Below are 18,108 nucleotides of genomic sequence, written 5' to 3'. Positions count from 1 at the left end.
GGGTGAAAATGTCCTGTGAGCCTATGCATTGGACAGAATGCTTAGATCCTCTCCATAGATATGGAAGGAATGAAACTGAACCATATGGTCACTTGAATACTTATATTAAATCTTGAGGGGGAAACAATTAGTGAGTACAATTTTTTTAACAAATATTGACCATGATTTAAATATTTGGTTTACCCCATTCAACTGGGAAATTTATCATAAACAGTCTTAGGTAGACATGGTCTCTAAATTTGTAATCCCTATGTTTTTTTCCAAATATGTAGCCATAAATTCACATTAGGTGCTTATGTATTTTCCAAAACATGGTCTCTGCAGACTGAGTGAGTTGTGGTAAGTATAGTTATGTTTATTGATAAAGCAAAGTAGTTCAATGGGCAACAAAATGATTCCTGGATCTATTTTGAGCAGAACTTCCTTCAAAGAGAAGCTGCAAAAATAATCGTAGTCCAACTTTGCTGCCTAAATGGGATTCTCCTAGAGCTAAAATTCACGAGCAAACTTCCTTCAGCATAGCTGTTGCCCTAAGTTATATTGACTACTGGCAGGGAGTCCGCGACTTCAGCAAATTACAAGGAGCTCAAAACTACACTGCCTGCGTCGACTACGATCCGACGAATTTCGTCACATCACCCCCAACTCTAAAATCCCTCCTCGGCCTCCTGCCAAACACAAAAATGAATGTAAAACCTTTGCTTGGTTCTCAAAGCCCAAAACAACTCATCACCTCCCTAAATGTTTTACTATGCACTGCGTGGCCACAGGCCATCCAAACATAGTCTATCAGCAACCACAACAAAGCTGAAATGTTTGGGGGGGGGGGGGGGGAATAATTACTACACTCCTTGGAACTCACTTCCATTACATCTCCAACAGAACCTAATTTTCTACCGTTCCATGAAGGCATGAAACCCAACCTTTCTTTGAACAGTGCTTTTGTCCCAGTTACTTAACTTACAGCATTTCCTACAATGTATTATTGTACTTACACTGATTTGTACCTTCCCTTTGCCATGTGAGGGCCTTACAGTGATAACATAGGAATTAAGGGCCATATGTACAAACACATTTTCCCATAGACACAGAATGGGTAAAACCCTTTGCTACATCTGGCCCTTAGTGAATAAGTGAGGGTAGGGTTACTTGACTGGGTTGGAATAAACCATATCATCTTCTAGTGCTCTGGGATTCCAGTGCATTACTCTCTACAGCCCTCATTCTCTACACATTTTAAGTTCCTGTCTTGTGGTCGCACTAGGCTGAGCTTAGCCTTACCTGCCTGCTTGAGCTCTGCTTTAATTTCCATCTCTTTCAGCTGCTTCACAAGTACGGAAATGTGCTGCAACAAGTCTCGGTTGGTCAGCAGCAGCTGACGTACGCGCGCCTGAGCCTCAATCCGCGCAGACGTTTCTGCAGCCAACTGGTCTTTCAGCAGCTGCACCTGCAGGTGGGAAATAATTCAATATTTTAGGACATATAGTACTTAACTAAATGATCTGGGTGGGGACTTGCATCTCTGTGCAACACTAAGGTTCTGGCCAGAGCTCACTCTAAGCATTTCACATTACAGCGAACATTGGTGTCAGCTCTGAAGGATACACAAAGATGTGTCTGTCGCTCGAGTACCATCTCTGGTGCACATATACCCTGGTGCTCAGATCTGAAAAATATGAAGTACTGTCCTTGGAGAATAAAGAGTAAACATGGTAGAAGAAGGAGGTGCAATCAAGACTGCAGGTCTTGTCATTGTTTGAAGAGTAGATGGGTTGTGTTGAGAGTAGATGAGTTGTATTGTTAGAGTTGAAATGCGCTGAACGCGTAGGACTGCATACGCTGACGCATGCTACCCAAACCACGTCAATGTGACTGAAACCCTGGATAAGTATCAGCCATTAAGTAAGGATCCTTCATGTTTCACAAAGATGGGATGTGCTCTTGCAGACTACCTTGTACTCTGGTGCACTTTTCCTGTTGTCAAGGTTGCTGAAGTAGAACTATGGGAGTATTAACAATTGGGCAACATTTCTTCCTCATACACAGGTGGTTGAAAAGAGAATTATAAAGACTCCTTTTTAGTAAATACCAAAGAAGGAACAGCAAATGAGCACTAGCTATGCCAATAATACTGGTGTTTCATTATGGGAAGTATTTGGTAATAGTTAAACAAATGTGTTGCCCTAGAAAGAAAGTCCTATAACGATGCAAAGGCTAAAACCCTAAGGGTAAAACCCCATGGAAGCCAGGCGTAGGGCCCATTTGCTGACCTGGCTGCAGTAGCAGTCAGGCTGTACCCTCAAATAAGTGTGTGAAAAGGAGTCAGATGAAATTTGCATTGTAAGTGGTGAACTTAAAAGGCGTACAGAGGAAAACATTGAATAACTGATGCTATTGACAAAGGGCCAGTACGTACGGTGCATGTTTAAGAAAGCCTATGTACATGAATGTCTTCACTATATGAACAAAAATAGGATAAATCCTACATGCTACTACAAAAGCAAATTCAAACAAAAGAAGAAGCAGGGAGATTACTGAATAACAATGTGCCTTAATGACAGGCTAATACAGCCAATCAGCATATCCTAAACAAGCATTAGTAAAAGCAAAATAAATTCCCAGATGTTGGCTTTTCCAATGTAGACCTATTGGATATTGGCTTGGCCAACACGTTTTGCTGATGATATTGAGCATCATCAAAAAATTGTTATTGCAGATGCCCAAAAGCATAAGGCAACAAAAAAAGCATGATGATGTGTAAGTGTGCACGAGTCGTCACACCTGCAATCGTGTACTACAGCATGCTATGGCAGCCCAAGCATCTATGGCAATTTTTTTGTTTAAATTTACCACTTCAGGATGGTAGATGACCTCCACGGAGTGGCAATTTAAAAAAAAAATTTAACCCGTTTTCCATAAGGGGCAGCCTAGGAGCAAACTGCAGCTGCCTAGCTCTTCTACAATGTTAAAAAAAAAAAAAAAAAATTGCAAGGGTCCGGAAAACTCTACAAGCAAGTGGGGTGTAGGAGAAAAGTAAATGGAGGGTTATAAAAAAGAAACTGAGTAGTTAGGGGTGCTGGAAGCAACAGAAAAGTTGGTGACTGGAGTAGAAACAGAAATCATGGGGATGCAACAGAGAAGCAGTGCATCGCAGAGCAAGGGAAGACCAAGAAACTTCATGTATTTCCCACAGATTACTAAAAGCAAAAGAAGATAGCTGTTCCTTGAATGCAAGCAGTGGAAGGATACAGGACGTTTATTTACAAGGATGGTGAAGAGCTATTCTCCAGGGGAAGGACCAACGCAAGAAAAAGGAGAGACATCAAAAAAGCGGTAAGACAACAAAATAAACAAGAAAGTCAACTACTGATAAGCAATGGGATGACCCAAAGCCCACTGTGAATACAGATATTGCCCACAATAAGTTTTTCGACAGCAGACAGCTAAAGCAGTCTCTAGGCGAGACCCAGCAAAAAAGCCATAGATTCGCAATTAAAATGCTGTTGTGTCAGCAAAGTAAATACAATTAGGATGACATACTAGGTCTAAATTACAAGCTGAATGCCATGCCGCAAGTGTAGTCTAACAAAACGACAACTTGCTGTCCCATTATCAAAACCTAATGCGAAAACACATCGCCTTGATAGACAGCACATCCAAGGAATTGTAAGCCACAAGAAATACATGAAAGCCAATGGCTGAATAGGGCGGACCCCTCTCTTTGCTTCTTATAGTTTTTAGAAGAATTTGCAACACAAGGTTCTCAGATGGCTAAAGTTCTCTGTAACTAGACTTAAAAAGTCAAACTGATTGGTGTGTTATACTAGATCACGTCAAGCTGTTCTTACCTTTACAGAACTGCACAACTGTTAGAAATCTCTATACGTGAAAATCGTTACATCGCTTTTGCAGAAGAGGAGGGCAGCACCGTGCTTGTGATTTGTCGTGAAACGGAGTCTTGCACCGGCTGCCATTTCACAGGCGCGTGCGTAGTTTAGTCACTAAGATTTGGTGTGGGGAGAGATTTCCAACAATCTTGCTGGCATATGATGTTACAATATATTATACGACAAGAAGGACACATGACAGGGTGTAAAGGAGCAGTGGAAAGAAAGACAGATGAGGATTGGTAGGGGTACTAACTGAGAGAAACATAATAGTTTGTAAAGTAACCAACATTTTTGAAGATTTCCAAACGGAGAAGGAGAGAGAGTGTGAGAGTCCATTTTTGTCTGTGTTTGGGAAAATTCCTGCTGAAATCCGACAGACACCACACCATAGCCCGACCGAAAGCACCTGTACCCAACTAATTACCAGAAAATACATTTATTAGGGGGGTGTAACTCCCCAAACATCCCCCAGGACGCTACGCACTTTCCATTTCTATTTAATTATTTAATCTGATTAGCAGCAGGGAAGTGAAGTCACTAAGAAATAGGGAATTCAAAAATCAACAATTAAAATCCAGTTTTGATTGACAGCTTTGCCTAAACTGTAGAAGTAAAAAAGATCTATTTCGTAACATGGTAAAAAACACTAGTGAAATGGACTCTGACCTTGTGATGCACTTCTTCTGAAGTCAGATGCGTCACACTATGAAGAAAGACTGAAATGAAGCTGAGCTTGATGACGCAAACAGGCCACCAGATTCAAAGAAGTAAACATGTTTTGAAATTTAGTATCAAGAACAGGGTCGTCTCCTACATTAGGGCGGAGGAGCGTTGCCCGCCCTCCGGCAGCTGCAAAACCTTTAAAAGAAAAGGATAGTATACTTTGTTTATTATCCTTTTCTTTTAAAGGGGTGGGGCCAGGGCAGTGAAGAGCAGTGAGGGTGAGAGCTCAGCACTCCCCCCTCACTGCGCATGTGTGTTTGGCCGGCCCGAGACTGTAGGCTCTCTCAACACAGTTGCCGGGCTTGAGAGAGTCTGCACAGGCTCCCAGTCAGCCTGGGAGCGCTTTGAGCAGCATCAGGATTGGCTGCAGGGCAGGCTGGGAGCCTGTGCCTGCAACAGCGATGAGGGACAGAGGAGCGGCACGCAGTGGAGGAGGTAAGTGTTTTTATTTTTTTTATTGACCTTTTATTTATACCCCTCCCTGGGTGCGCTGCCCCACCCCTTCTTGTAATCGCAAGCCACGACTGATCTGGAACCTTTGAAAGTTCACGGCTGCCAGAGTCCGGAAGAGGATCGTCAGTCATATGAAAAGAGGTCAAGGTAGTGTGCCTAAGTTCCATTAGGAAGTGCCTCACATGGAAATGTAGAAGTGCTGGTGCTCACTATCCAGAGTGCCTGTTTGCATCTGAAAGGTGCTGGTATTCTCCTATTAAATGTATTGTAGCAGAGCTGAGAAGTGCAGACACTTTCCCTTTTAAACTAAAGAAGTGCAGGTACTCAGTACAGGGCACAACCAGGGCCAGCCGGTAGCTATAAGAAACCCATTTCCACGCTCGATAAACTCGAATCTGAAAAAAGTATGAAAACTTACACGTGAACGGGCAAACCAAAAAAAAGTACATATTGCTAAATTACACATTAGTTCAAAATGAGAGCGCCATAGTCGTTGCAACCGATGTCGCTTATTTCACTTTAAGAAGCTGAGTTTTTATGTTGCAAATTACTCCTTCGGATTGTCTTGTGATATTGAAAATTATAATTTACTCTGTTTTCAGACATTTCATGGATACATCAAATTAGGTTTCCAGATATCTTTAATTTCTTTAAATAAAGACTCTCCCATTTTACATTAGTTCTGTGCGAACAAAAGGATTACATAAACTAGACAGACTTAATTCAATATCGGAGTTTTTCGAAATTGTCACCTGCCTTCTGAGACATCAAATACAGTTATGTCATGGGCCCTGAGCGCCACCTAGTGGCGGATTAAACGGTGATTGAGAAAAGTAAACACAATGATCACAGAAACAACGACCTGTCGTGATTTTGTTACGTTACAGATTTTCAGGGGGTGGGGGGGAACAAAATCTAAAAGGAATAAATAAATGTCCCTGCAGCTACACACTCGATTCATCCGTGTGTCAGGAAATTAATGGAAAAAACACACAAACAACAAATGTGTGTAAACATCGAATAGAAACTCTGGCCTAAAACAGATAATGTGCGCAACTAATATCTTATCCCCGTCTTATATCTCTGTATGCCCTCTTTGTGACCCTGTCTGTTGTCTCTCTTCACTCATACCCATGCTGCGTTTTATCGTATTCTGATAAAACTCCACTTAATACTCCCCCCATCCCCAAACCCGCCACACCACCACACCCAAGTGCAATTTTATTCAGCCCTCTGCCCACTTCAGAGGTGAGAAGTGAATGTAAGGCTACACATGCGTACTGCTTTCGACCACTCCTTTGTAGCTGAATGTGTGTGCACGCTTTCCACGTGTGGCCTGTGCTTGTGGGCGGTCCTTCCGCTTTCTCCCTGTGGTCTGTACTTCCTGTTTCTCGGTTAAATGAAGTGGCAAATGATTCAGAAACATGTTGAAAAGCTTTCTCAAGTTTTGTGCAAAATACATCAACAAATAGCAAGTTCAGAGGCTGGGCTGCGGTAGAGAGAACATTCAATCAATCAATCAATCAGTATTTCTATAGCGTGGTTTATCACCCGGAAGGTCTCATGGCGCTGCAAGGCAAATTTCAAAGGAAAGCATTTCCAGTTATGTACCGTATTAATTAGGCGTGGCTCCCACTTTTAACAACAGAACCCGACTTATGACCTATGAAGACCTATTGTGAGCTTTGGAGGATAACATCAGGGGTGAGTCAGAGGCATGGGTGGTGGTTGCTGAAACCAGCAGCATACGAGATGCTAGAGGTTCATGCTGAGAAAAAGAGGCAGGAGACATTTCTACTTTCCTGCTTGTCATAAGGGGGTCCAACTTCCCATTATCACTTTGCAGGACACTTTGCTTGTATGTAGATAATTTGTGCGCGCTGAGGTGTTTATTGAGGAGCGGGAGGACTATGAGCCGCAAAGCACATTTTTTTAGGGCTTCATCCCCAAACTCTTCCTCTGAATTAAGGTAGGAACTTTTAAAACTTCAACTAGGCCAGGTATTGAGTGCAATTATTGACCTGATGTATTTGATCACCTCCTAAAGTAAGTCATGACTGCTGACTATTGGCTCCTTTGCAGAGACAAATTTACACAATGAAAACTCATCCAAATGTATGAAATAGTCTTTAATATCTGAAACATCAATGGTAAACAATATCTACGTGCCGCCAAGGGCCCAGGAAAAAGTGTGAAACTACTTATGTCTTTTTGTGAAAATATTGGGAGAGGTAGGGCTTTGGATTTTGCTCAATAGAGGTAGCAAGTAATACTAACAAAAACACTTTGATTGGACTGCTAACAAAGTGGGTATCTCGGGGGTGGGCATAAAGCATTTCTAGTCTTAACATCTAGTCACAACTTAACCTATATTGCTGAAAATGAGTGCTGAATTCTAGAGCTGAACAGAGAGCACAGTGTATTTTCTTGGGAAGGGTGGCCATTTGGCCTATCCATCAGAACCATTGTAATGCAGTTGTGGACAAGTAGGCAACTTGGAAACTATGGAACCAAAAGGCTTATGATCCCGGCCTCCCGATTTTGACTAAATTGTGTGCTCTTGGGCAATCACATTTTGAACTTTTTCCTCACCGCTCATTTTTCTTAGGTTTGGAGTATATAGAATCCATCTCAAATCTATTAGTACGTTTTTGGTAATTGAACATAAACTAGCCTGGATATTGCTTGGAGAAGGGGGACAGTTCCCACTCTCCTAGTCTTTTCACCAAAATGTAATATGCTAGAAAACAACTTTTTGAACAAAGCAGTACTGCTTAATCTCGGGTCTTCAGCTCTGCCTAACTGTTTGATCTTGGGCAAATCATACTCTACCATGCGCCCCTGTCTCTGGCTCCATCAATGTGTGTGCAATTTGAAAAAGGATTAATGAAAGAAATAAACGCCAAGGGCATATTTCAAGGACAGGTCACCACGGCATGGTTCACAAATGCTGGTGTCCATATTCATTAGTGGCACCTCTAAATACAGCTGTGTCCCCGAAACTGCATTTTGTAGGAACCCTCCTGTGCTGCAGCTCCTCCCTTCCAGACACAATCCAGCGCCTCTTTCACGGATCATGCAGGGCTGAATCAGTGAGAGGTGCACACACCCCAGGCCACTTGAGGAGCAGAAAAATGGAATACTCCTCGAATCCGTTCTCTTCTCTTGTGAGCAGCAGAAATCAGGACATGTAAAATCCCAAACCCATTGACTCTGAGCGGAAGGACATTCTATTCACATGTGAGAAAACCATGTGACTGGCTACCCTGTGTGTGTTCTTAGCCAGAATTAAAGGCTGTAACATGTGGGGAGTAGCCACAGCCCATTGCAACAGAGCCCTCTCCTTGCACCCCCCAGGCGCCTCTGATGAAAGTAGATGCAAACACAAAGGCAGGCCTCGCAGATGTGCTATATGTGATATATTCTCGAAGAGGCATTTAACACCAGCCATTACAAGATGGCACCGTATACTGGTGCTTCCTCAAGATATGCCTCGGTGCACGGTTTTCCTTGTGAACAAGGTCCTCATGAACACAAGAGAAGGTCCTCACAAGGCCCCACGTGAAGCTTGGGACCCGGACCCCAAAAAAGCTTCTGATAAGGCCTCTATATCCAATCACATGCACGTGTATCAAACAGAAGAGTCACACAGTACATCAAGAGCTTTCTAGAGGGATTTGGAGTCAACCTCGAACCACTGAGGCTTTAGACTAGAAAGAGTTGTTTGAAAGCGTGTTTTAAGTTGACATAACTCAGCCTGAATACAATTGTTCTTGTCCGACCTGATTTTAATCTTCTAGAGAATGACAATTTCAAATAAGCTGCTGTAGCTCTACGGTGTAAGTTGACATTTTTAGTCACCAAAACATCTCATTTGTAGATGCCCAGTTCTAGGACATGGTTTTATTGATATTATGTAGCAAATCATTTTTCACTTCCCATTCTGCAAGTGAGGTCATGAAAGTAAGAGCATTTAAGAAACACTTTTCTGCATTTTTGAATTATCCGAAAGGTCTGCACAGTAACTTTGGCATCTGCTGTACCTCCAGTGGTACCAAGATACTCTCTTATGGTGTTTGAATATAAACCTATTTCCAATTTCTATGGGTAGAACAGTGAATCTCATGAGATCTTCTTTTATGGAGAACAGGACCCGCGCAGCGGTCTGTCTGCAAAGATCTTCAGCCTTCACAATTCCTTGAGGAAACAATGTGATCGAGAAGACTTCCGACTGATGTTTGCATTGTTGCTCATCAGAGGCAAGTTGAAAGCAGCCAGATCAACAATGAGTTTCCCAATCTGTTAGAGAGTAACTTGAGCAAAAAGTTGAGGTGACTGAAGTAAGAGTACACAGATGAAGCAATTAATGAATTGTGATACCTCTTCCGTAAATTATAGGCTATAACATGACTTTGCGTGTTGTGGACAATAATCCAATAGAAAAATAATTGATAATTAAAATGATACAAGAATATTAGTAATTTAGACTACTTTGATGAGCCCTAGCAGCCACCCCTCAACTCTCTCCAGGCTGGATTAAGGCATACAACTTTACTGCTATCACAGACTTTCTTTTTTGTAACTGGAGCACAATCTTAGGTAAATCACAATTTAAGAAATTAGCAAAAATTTGCTTTGCAAGAACTTCTGTTAGAAGATCATTTCATACTGAGATATCAGTGCTTAACACTGGAAGTTTGAAAGTCAAAGACACATTATATTCAAGCCTAAACCTTCACAACAGCCCAACTTGTAAGAACTTCAAGGACCACCTTAGTTTGCAAATGTTCTATGCCAGGAGCTGCAGCAACTTCCACACAACGAAGATAAAACTAAGAAACATCAGGACTGTCGGGACGGTAAGTCTTCTGCATGTCTCCGGAGAGCTTGCTTCCCCTGCCTTATGGTGATCTACAGGCAAGTCACTTAAAAGTTACTGTATGGTTTCTGGATCCCTACCTCGGTGAACACGACAAACGTATGTCCGCAGAGGATCTCCCTGCTTACATGGCCTGAGAACCTAGAGCTTAGCTCTGAGGTCGAGGGGGGGCATGCATCGTGCACACCTATTTCACAGGGAGTGGATACTGCCCTCTCTACCAAGGCGGTGGTAGACTGACAGTGGTGGCAGCAATAAATCTATAGACAGGGATACCTGTATCCTTGTTCCTTTGGTGAGGGGGGTTGGGGCTACTAGCCACCCTCCTGATCAAGTCTGTGCAGTCTTCTTTGCCTGTGGTCCCGTTTCCATTGTCTACCTGGGATGTGTGTTTGAGAGCTAGTAGGTTCCCTAGGGGAGAATGGGGAGGTGACCATTGTGTTTAATGTGAGCTGAGCTGTTCTGCTGGACATTCCAGTTTCCCTGTGCCCCTCCCTATTCCTTGGAGAAGGTTGGTGGGCTGGGGTTAGCTGCCCTAATTCTGCTAGGAGGGATGAGAATCAGTGCCACTTGGTCTGGAGTTTACTAAAATTACTCTCTGGTATCTAGCTGATACCAAGAGCCTGTCCTGAAGCCCAGTAAAATCTTTATACAAGCAGTCAGCATGACACAGATAGGCCTCATGATTGAAGGGGCACCCAAGATTCAAAAGTAGTAGACCCTCTGATTACATCAGCCTATCAATCAGAGGTGATAAAAGTCTGGCCTACAATGCAGGCATAGCTTATAGCAGTCCCATGTCTTATCAGCGGGCGATAGTAAAGTCTCGCTGGGCTTTTACAACTACTAACTACAGCGGCAGGGGCTAATGAAAAGGAAGAGTGGTGCCAAAACAGCTGCCCTCATCACCCCTTCCCTTCTCTGCACCGTCTAGAAGCCAACTGCAGCCTTTCCACCATATAGTAGGTAGTTTTGGTGGCAATTTCGGGCACCCCTGAAACGTTCCCCTTTGCACCGCCTATCCCTCAGAGAGCATGCCACATATAACGAAGCGCATACCCAACAACAGTAAATTACATGTGGGTAACGTCAGTAGCGAGGAGTGTTCTACCAAGTGGTACCAACTGTACCTCAACTCTAGATACATTCTCGATGACTGCTTATGTCACTTGAAACCTCCGAAAAGGAAAAAAAAACTTTATCAGCAGGAGACTGGATAGCTTTGGGCTTTCTGTAAGGACAAACCCTGTAGCACCGCGGGCTCAGAGAAACCCCTAAGCACCAACGGGCCGAGTGACAGAGCACCTGAGCACCTCAGGGCTGACAGACGCATCCTCAACCGCCTCAGACCACAGGTCCAGGTGCTTTTGAGCGCAAGGATGGAGCACTCGCACCACAGCTCCTAGTGGTGGAAGGGCAGTGTTAGACTTTTCATCCTTGGCGTGGTCTCCCTTAACTTTTTGCCTCTGTTCCCCAGGTTGTTCATGTGTGCTGGACTCTGATTTTACTGTTTTTGGTACTCTGGGCACTTTACCACTGCTAACCAGTGCTAAAGTGCAAGTGCTCCTGTTTAAAATGTGTACGTAATTGGTTCTCCATGATTGGCATATTTGTTTTACTGTTAAGTCCCTAGTAAAGTGCACTAGAGGTGCCCAGGGCCTGTAAATCAAATGTTACTAGTGGGCCTGCAGCACTGGTTGTGCCACCCACACAAGTAACCCTGTAATCATGTCTCAGACCTGCCACTGCAGTGTCCCTGTGTGTATTTTTACACTGTAAATTCGACTTGGCAAGTGTACCCACTTGCCAGGCCTAAACCTTCCCTTTTCTTACATGTAAGGCACCCCTAAGGTAGGCCCTAGGTAGCCCCAAGGGCAGGGTGTAGTGTATGGATAAGGTAGGACATATAGTAATGTGGTTTATATGTCCTGACAGTGAAATACTGCCAATTTCGTTTTTCACTGTTGCAAGGCCTGTCTCTCTCATAGGATAATATGGAGGCTACCTTTAAATATGATTAACGTGTAGATTCCCCTAGAGAGTAGATGGACATGTGGAGTTTGGGGTCCCTGAACTCACAATTAAAAAATACATCTTTTAGTAAAGTTGATTTTAAGATTGTGCGTTTGAAAATGCCACTTTTAGAAAGTGAGCATTTTCTTGCTTAAACCATTCTGTGACTCTGCCTTGTTTGTGGATTCCCTGTCTGGATCAGTTTGACAGTTGGGTTGTTTTTCACCTCACACCAGACAGTGACACAAAGGGGGCTGGGGTGTAACCTGCTTTTCCTGATTAGCCATCTCTGCTAGGAGGGAGGGGTGGAGTGGTCACTCATCTGAAAGGACTGTGCCTGCCTCTGACAATGCTGGCTCCAACCCCCTGGTGTGTGTCTGAGGCCTTGCCTGGGCAAGGCAGGATTTCACAAGTAGGTGCGAGTCCCCTTTGAAGAAAGGTGACTTCAAAGACTAAAATGGGTATAAGAAGGGCACCCATATCTACAGACTTTAGAAACACTTCTGGAACCAAGAGGAACCTCTGCCTGGAGAAGAGCTGATAGCTGAGGAAGAAGTGCTGCCCTGCCTGTGACTGTGCTTTGTGGAGCTTTCCTGCAGTGCTGCTTCTGCCAGAGTAAGAGGGCAAAGACTGGACTTTGTGTGCCTTCCATCTTGTGAAGAAATCTCCAAGGGCTTGAGTTAGAGCTTGCCTCCTGTTGTTTGAAGTCTCAGGGACAGCAAAGACTTCTCTCTGCCAGCACCTGGAGTCTCTGGAGAGACTCCTGCCCCGACAAGTGATGCCCTATCCAGTCCCTGGGCCCGTGAAAGGAAAGCTGGTGGAATCCAAGGAAATCGACTTCGGACGACTTCGGACCGACGCCGCTGCTGAATCCGGTAACGCCGCCTGCACCTGACGCCGTGACCTTCGCTGGAACACGACGCTCTTCGCAGGCCCGCCGCCGCAGCAGCCCCGCTGAAGTCCACGACTCGGTGGAAGTCGCCGCACCACATCGTGACCAACGCCGCTCGAAGTGCGCGGATTCAACATTTTGCACAGACGCCGCGATTCCCGACTTCGCGCATCGGCTTGTTTTCACTCTTCACCAAAGGTACTGTACTTGGGGGTCCACACGACTCCGTGTCCGGCGCCGCTGGTGTCGGCTTGTTGGGAACGACTCCGTCACGACGCCGTGTTAACATCTCATCGAAGCATTTTTGTTTCCAAGCGCTATTTTTGAGTTTGATCTTTAAAAATTCATAACTTGACTTGTGTATGTCGGATGTTTGTCGTTTTGGTCTTGTTTTGTTTAGATAAATATTTTCTATTTTTCTAACCCGGTGTTGTGTCATTTTGTAGTGTTTTCATTAATTTACTGTGTGTGTTGGTACAAATACTTTACACCTAGCGCTCTGAAGTTAAGCCTACTGCTCTGCCAAGCTACCAAGGGGGTAAGCAGGGGTTAGCTGAGGGTGATTCTCTTTTACCCTGACTAGAGTGAGGGTCCTTGCTTGAACAGGGGGTAACCTGACTGTCAACCAAAGACCCCATTTTTAACATTGGTGATGAGCGGTTGGGATTTGGACTTGTATTTGTACTGGACATACAGTAATCAAGTGTACACTACTGTTTGAGTTCTGACCACTACGTGACCACATACTGCTTGTCTTGCGATTTTTGCTTTTTCTCTTTTTGTGGATTTTTCCCTACGTCCACTTTGTTTTTTTCGCTGATCCTTGATTGACTTTGAACTTCATTTGGGAACTTGTTTCTGCATTTGGAACTTTGCACTCTTTTTACCTTTCATCATGTCTCTACTTGGAGATGCATCAGTTGGAGCTGACTTTGACCTTGAGAAATTGGAGAGTTATACCAAAGCTCAGTTGAAGCAGTTCTGTAAAAGTTTTGACTGTCCCATTAAGAGCTCATCCAGGAAGGAGAAGCTGCAAAAGGCGCTGAGGGCCTGGGTGACAGCCAAGAGCACTGAAGGGCACACAGAGGATGAGGGAGATGAGGAGGATGAGGAAGAGTGTTCAGTACACAATGGTATTGTGGGTGGGCCTGTTATGTCCAGGGAGAAGGTCTCCAGGGCAGGTAGCAGTGTCTCATCCAAGGGTCTGACACCTGAGGAGTTGCAGGACAGACAGGCAGAGAGGGCATACCAATTGGAGCTGCAGAAGCTCAATCTGGAGAAAGAAAGAGATGAGAGAAGAGCAGTCCTTGAGGAAAGGAAGATGCAGCTGGCGCATGAGCTTAACTTAAAGGAGTTAGATCAGAGGAGCCAGTCCAGTAGGGATGGTGGCAGCAATCCTACAGTGCAGCCGGAGAGAAGGGTACACATCCCAAAAGACCTTGTGAGGGATTATAAGAGGGAGGATGATATCTACTTGTGGTTCAAGGGTTATGAGTCAGCTCTCCACATGAACCTGGTCCCTGAAGCTCATTGAGGGGCAGCCCTGTGGAAGCATTTTGAGGCAGGGGGGAAGGACACACTGACGGCCTTAGGGGATGCTCAGAGTCTCACCTACCCTGTCATGAAGGAGGCCTTACTCACCAGGTATGGTCTCACCCCTGAGCAGTACAAGGAGAAGTTTAGATCCTACAAGAGAAAGGAATCCCAAACATGGATGGAATGTGTTGATTCTTTTTGCAGGTCACTGGATGGTTGGTGAAGGGCAGTAAGGTAAACAAGTATGAGGGGCTTTACAATTTAATTGCTTGGGAGCACTTGTACAGTTTATGTTTTCCAGAGCTGCACCAGCACCTCATTGACAGCAAGCTGACTGACCCCAGGAAGCTTGCGCAGGAAGTGGACCGCTGGGAGAGCACCAGGGTCCAAAAGAGGTATGGGGGAGACCACGCCAAGGGTGGGCAGGGTCCCTCTCAGAAGAAAGGGGGGGTAAGGGCAAACAGGGGGAGTTCTCTAAAGGGCCCCAAACTGATTCCCAGGGTAAGGATTCCCAACCCCCCAGTGAAAAGAAGCCATGGTTGTCCAAAGGGAAGCCAGTGGCAGGTGGTCCCCCACGTAAGTGCTATGCATGTGACCAGGTGGGTCATGTGAGGGGGGACCCCAAATGCAACAAAAGTACACCGGCACCCACTGGTGCACCGTCCCAGGGTTTGGCCAGTGTAGCGCTTGGGGAGGAGTTGGTTTCAGGGGGGTGGGAACCAGCAGAAATGACCCTTGTCTCACTAGGGGACAGTGAGATGGTCCAGAGAAACCTAGTGCCTGATAACACTAAGAAATACAGGCAATGGGTGACCATCAATGAACAGAGGGTGGAGGCTCTGAGAGACACAGGAGCCAGTGTGACTACAGTGAGGAGTCACCTGGTGTCTGAAGAGCAGATTGATCCCCGGGTACTTCACCAAGTAGTTGCGGTAGACAACTCTGAGTGCCTCTGCAGAGTGGCGCAGGTTCCCTTTGAATGGGGGGGTCTCAGGTTCCTGGAAAGTAGCTGTGTGTCCAACCATGCCTGTTGATTGTTTGCTAGGTAACGACCTGGAGGATTCCCCTTGGAAGGAGGTGGAACACAGGTCTCACTTGGAGATGTTGGGTCTGCCTGGGTGGGTATGCGTTTCCACCCAGTCTATGGCAGCCAAACAGGGTAGTCAAGAGCCCCTGGAGCCTGAAACAGTGGCCCAGGGGACCGCCAAGAAGAGGAAGGACAGGGGGCGCGGGAAACCGGCCCCAGAAGTTCCCACGGTCCGGGAGGAGGCAGAGCCTGAGGGTGATGCCCCGGAGCCTACAGGGGAACAGGTGGCTGAACTGGGGGAGGTCCCTGAGCTGTCGCAGTGGCAGCAGGAAGGGGGACCCACCAGGGAAGCATTCTGCACAGCGCAGAAGGAGTGCCCTACTCTTGAGGGGCTACGGCAGCAGGCTGCAGCCCAGGCGGCTGGCGAGGCGCCAGGTACTCACCTGATTTATTGGGAGGATGGCCTCCTGTATAGTGAGCCTAAGGTTCCTGAGCCTGGGTCAGCTCGTATGCTGGTGGTACCCCAGTGCTTCAGGGCCTTCCTACTGGGTTTGGCTCATGATGTGCCGTTGGCAGGAAATCTAGGGCAGGACAAGACCTATAAGAGGCTTGTCTCCCACTTTTACTGGCCCTTGATGAACAAGCAGTCAGCTGCTTATTGTAGGTCTTGTCAGACTTGTCAGGCAAGTGGCAAGAGTGGGGGGAAATGCAAAGCTCCCCTCCAACCTTTACCTGTAGTCAGTACTCCCTTTAAAAGGGTAGCAATTGACATTGTGGGGCCTCTGGATCCCAAGACAGCCATGGGCAACAGGTTTATCCTGGTCTTGGTGGACCATGCCACTCGGTACCCAGAAGCCATTCCTCTAAGGACGGTCACTGCCCCCGTGGTGGGACGTGCCTTGATGGGAGTTTTTACCCGAATGGGGTTCCCCACGGAAGTGGTATCCGATAGAGGTACAAACTTCATATCCACTTATATGAAGTCTCTGTGGAAGGTGTGTGGGGTAACGTACAAGTTCACCACACCTTACCATCCCCAAAGTAATGGTCTGGTTGAGAGATTCAACTGCACCTTGAAAGGCATGATTCAGGGCCTGTCAGAGCCCTTGAGGCGTAAGTGGGACGTCCTCTTGCCATGCCTTCTGTTCGCTTACAGGGAGGTGCCTCAAAAGGGACTTGGCTTTAGCCCCTTTGAGCTCATCTATGGCCTCCCTGTGAGGGGACCGCTCAGTCTGGTGAAGGAGGCTTTGGAGAAAGCTCCTAGTAAACCACCACAGGATGAATTTAGCTACATGCTGGCACTAAGAAACCAGACTGCCCGCTTCAGGAGTCTCGCTCAGGAGAACCTGGAAGCAAGCCAGGAGGATATGAAACGGTGGTACGACCAGAATGCCACTCTGGTTGAGTTTCAGCCTCGACAAAAAGTGTGGGTCATGGCACCAGTGGAGCCTAGGGCTCTCCAAGATAAGTGGACTGGGCCTTTTGAGGTGGTGGAAAGAAAGAGCGAGGTCACCTATCTGGTAGACTTGCAATCCCCCAGGAACCCTTTGAGGGTCCTACATGTCAACCGCCTCAAACCACACTTTGAGCGAACTGAGCTATCCATGCTCCTAGCGACAGATGATAGGGTGGAGGAAGAGAGTGAGCCTCTTCCTGACCTCCTGTCTGCAGGAGAGAAAGATGGGTCTGTGGAGGGAGTGATCCTCTCCCCCTCCCTGACTGAGGAACAGCAGAGGGACTGTCGCCACGTGCTGGGACAGTTCGCCTCGCTGTTCTCCCTGATCCCAGGAGTCACACACCTGTGCACACATGATGTGGACACTGGGGACAGTACACCTGTTAAACATAAGGTTTACAGGGTGACTGACAGGGTCAGGGCTTGCATTAAGGAGGAAGTCTCCAAAATGTTAACCCTAGGGGTTATTGAGCACTCCAGCAGTCCTTGGGCCAGCCCAGTGGTCTTGGTCCCAAAGGCTGCTGCTCCTGGTGCCACTCCAGAACTTAGGTTCTGTGTGGACTAACGGGGTCTCAATGCGGTCAGCAAGACTGACGCACACCCCATCCCCCGAGCTGATGAGCTCATTGATCGGTTAGGAGCTGCCAAGTACCTCAGTACGTTTGATTTAACATCTGGGTACTGGCAGATTGCCTTAACTGAGGGGGCAAAGGAGAGGTCAGCATTCTCTACCCCAGATGGGCACTTCCACTTCAATGTGATGCCCTTTGGGATGAAGAACGCCCCTGCCACCTTTCAGAGGTTGGTCAACCAGGTGTTGGCAGGACTGGATGAGTTCAGTGCCGCCTACCTGGATGACATTGCTGTGTTTAGTTCCACATGGGAGGAACACCTGCAACACCTCTGGAGAGTGTTAGAGACCCTGCAGACGGCAGGCCTCACTATTAAGGCGAGCAAGTGCCAAATAGGGCAGGGTTCTGTGGTGTACTTAGGACACCAGGTGGGGAGTGGCCAGGTGGCACCCCTACAGCCTAAGATTGACACGATTCTGGCTTGGGAGCCTCCCAAGACCCAGACTGAAGTGAGAGCCTTTTTAGGTCTCACAGGATATTACCGGAGGTTTGTTAAGGGATATGGTACCATTGTTACATCCTTAACTGAGTAGACTTCTAAGAAGCAACCCAAGAAAGTGATCTGGACAGAGGCTTGCCAGAACGCTTTTGATGCCCTGAAGGCTGC

At 46.3% G+C, this 18,108-nt stretch overlaps 1 protein-coding gene across 2 annotated transcripts in view; it reads right to left on the bottom strand.

Moving 5' to 3' along the window:
- LOC138301329 (carboxyl-terminal PDZ ligand of neuronal nitric oxide synthase protein-like) overlaps positions 1-18,108 on the bottom strand; it is a 465,684-nt gene that overhangs the window by 284,148 nt on the left and 163,428 nt on the right. For both annotated transcript variants that reach the window (XM_069241686.1, XM_069241685.1), the window contains exon 9: positions 1,282-1,447. In XM_069241686.1, coding sequence (XP_069097787.1) covers positions 1,282-1,447 — 166 coding nt within the window. The remainder of the gene's footprint in view (positions 1-1,281; positions 1,448-18,108) is intronic.

The sequence above is a fragment of the Pleurodeles waltl genome, chromosome 6 (assembly GCF_031143425.1).
Source record: "Pleurodeles waltl isolate 20211129_DDA chromosome 6, aPleWal1.hap1.20221129, whole genome shotgun sequence".
Taxonomy (NCBI): Eukaryota; Metazoa; Chordata; class Amphibia; order Caudata; family Salamandridae; genus Pleurodeles; species Pleurodeles waltl.
Note: the sequence above shows the minus strand (reverse complement) of the source record. Positions and strands in the feature narration are given on the sequence as shown.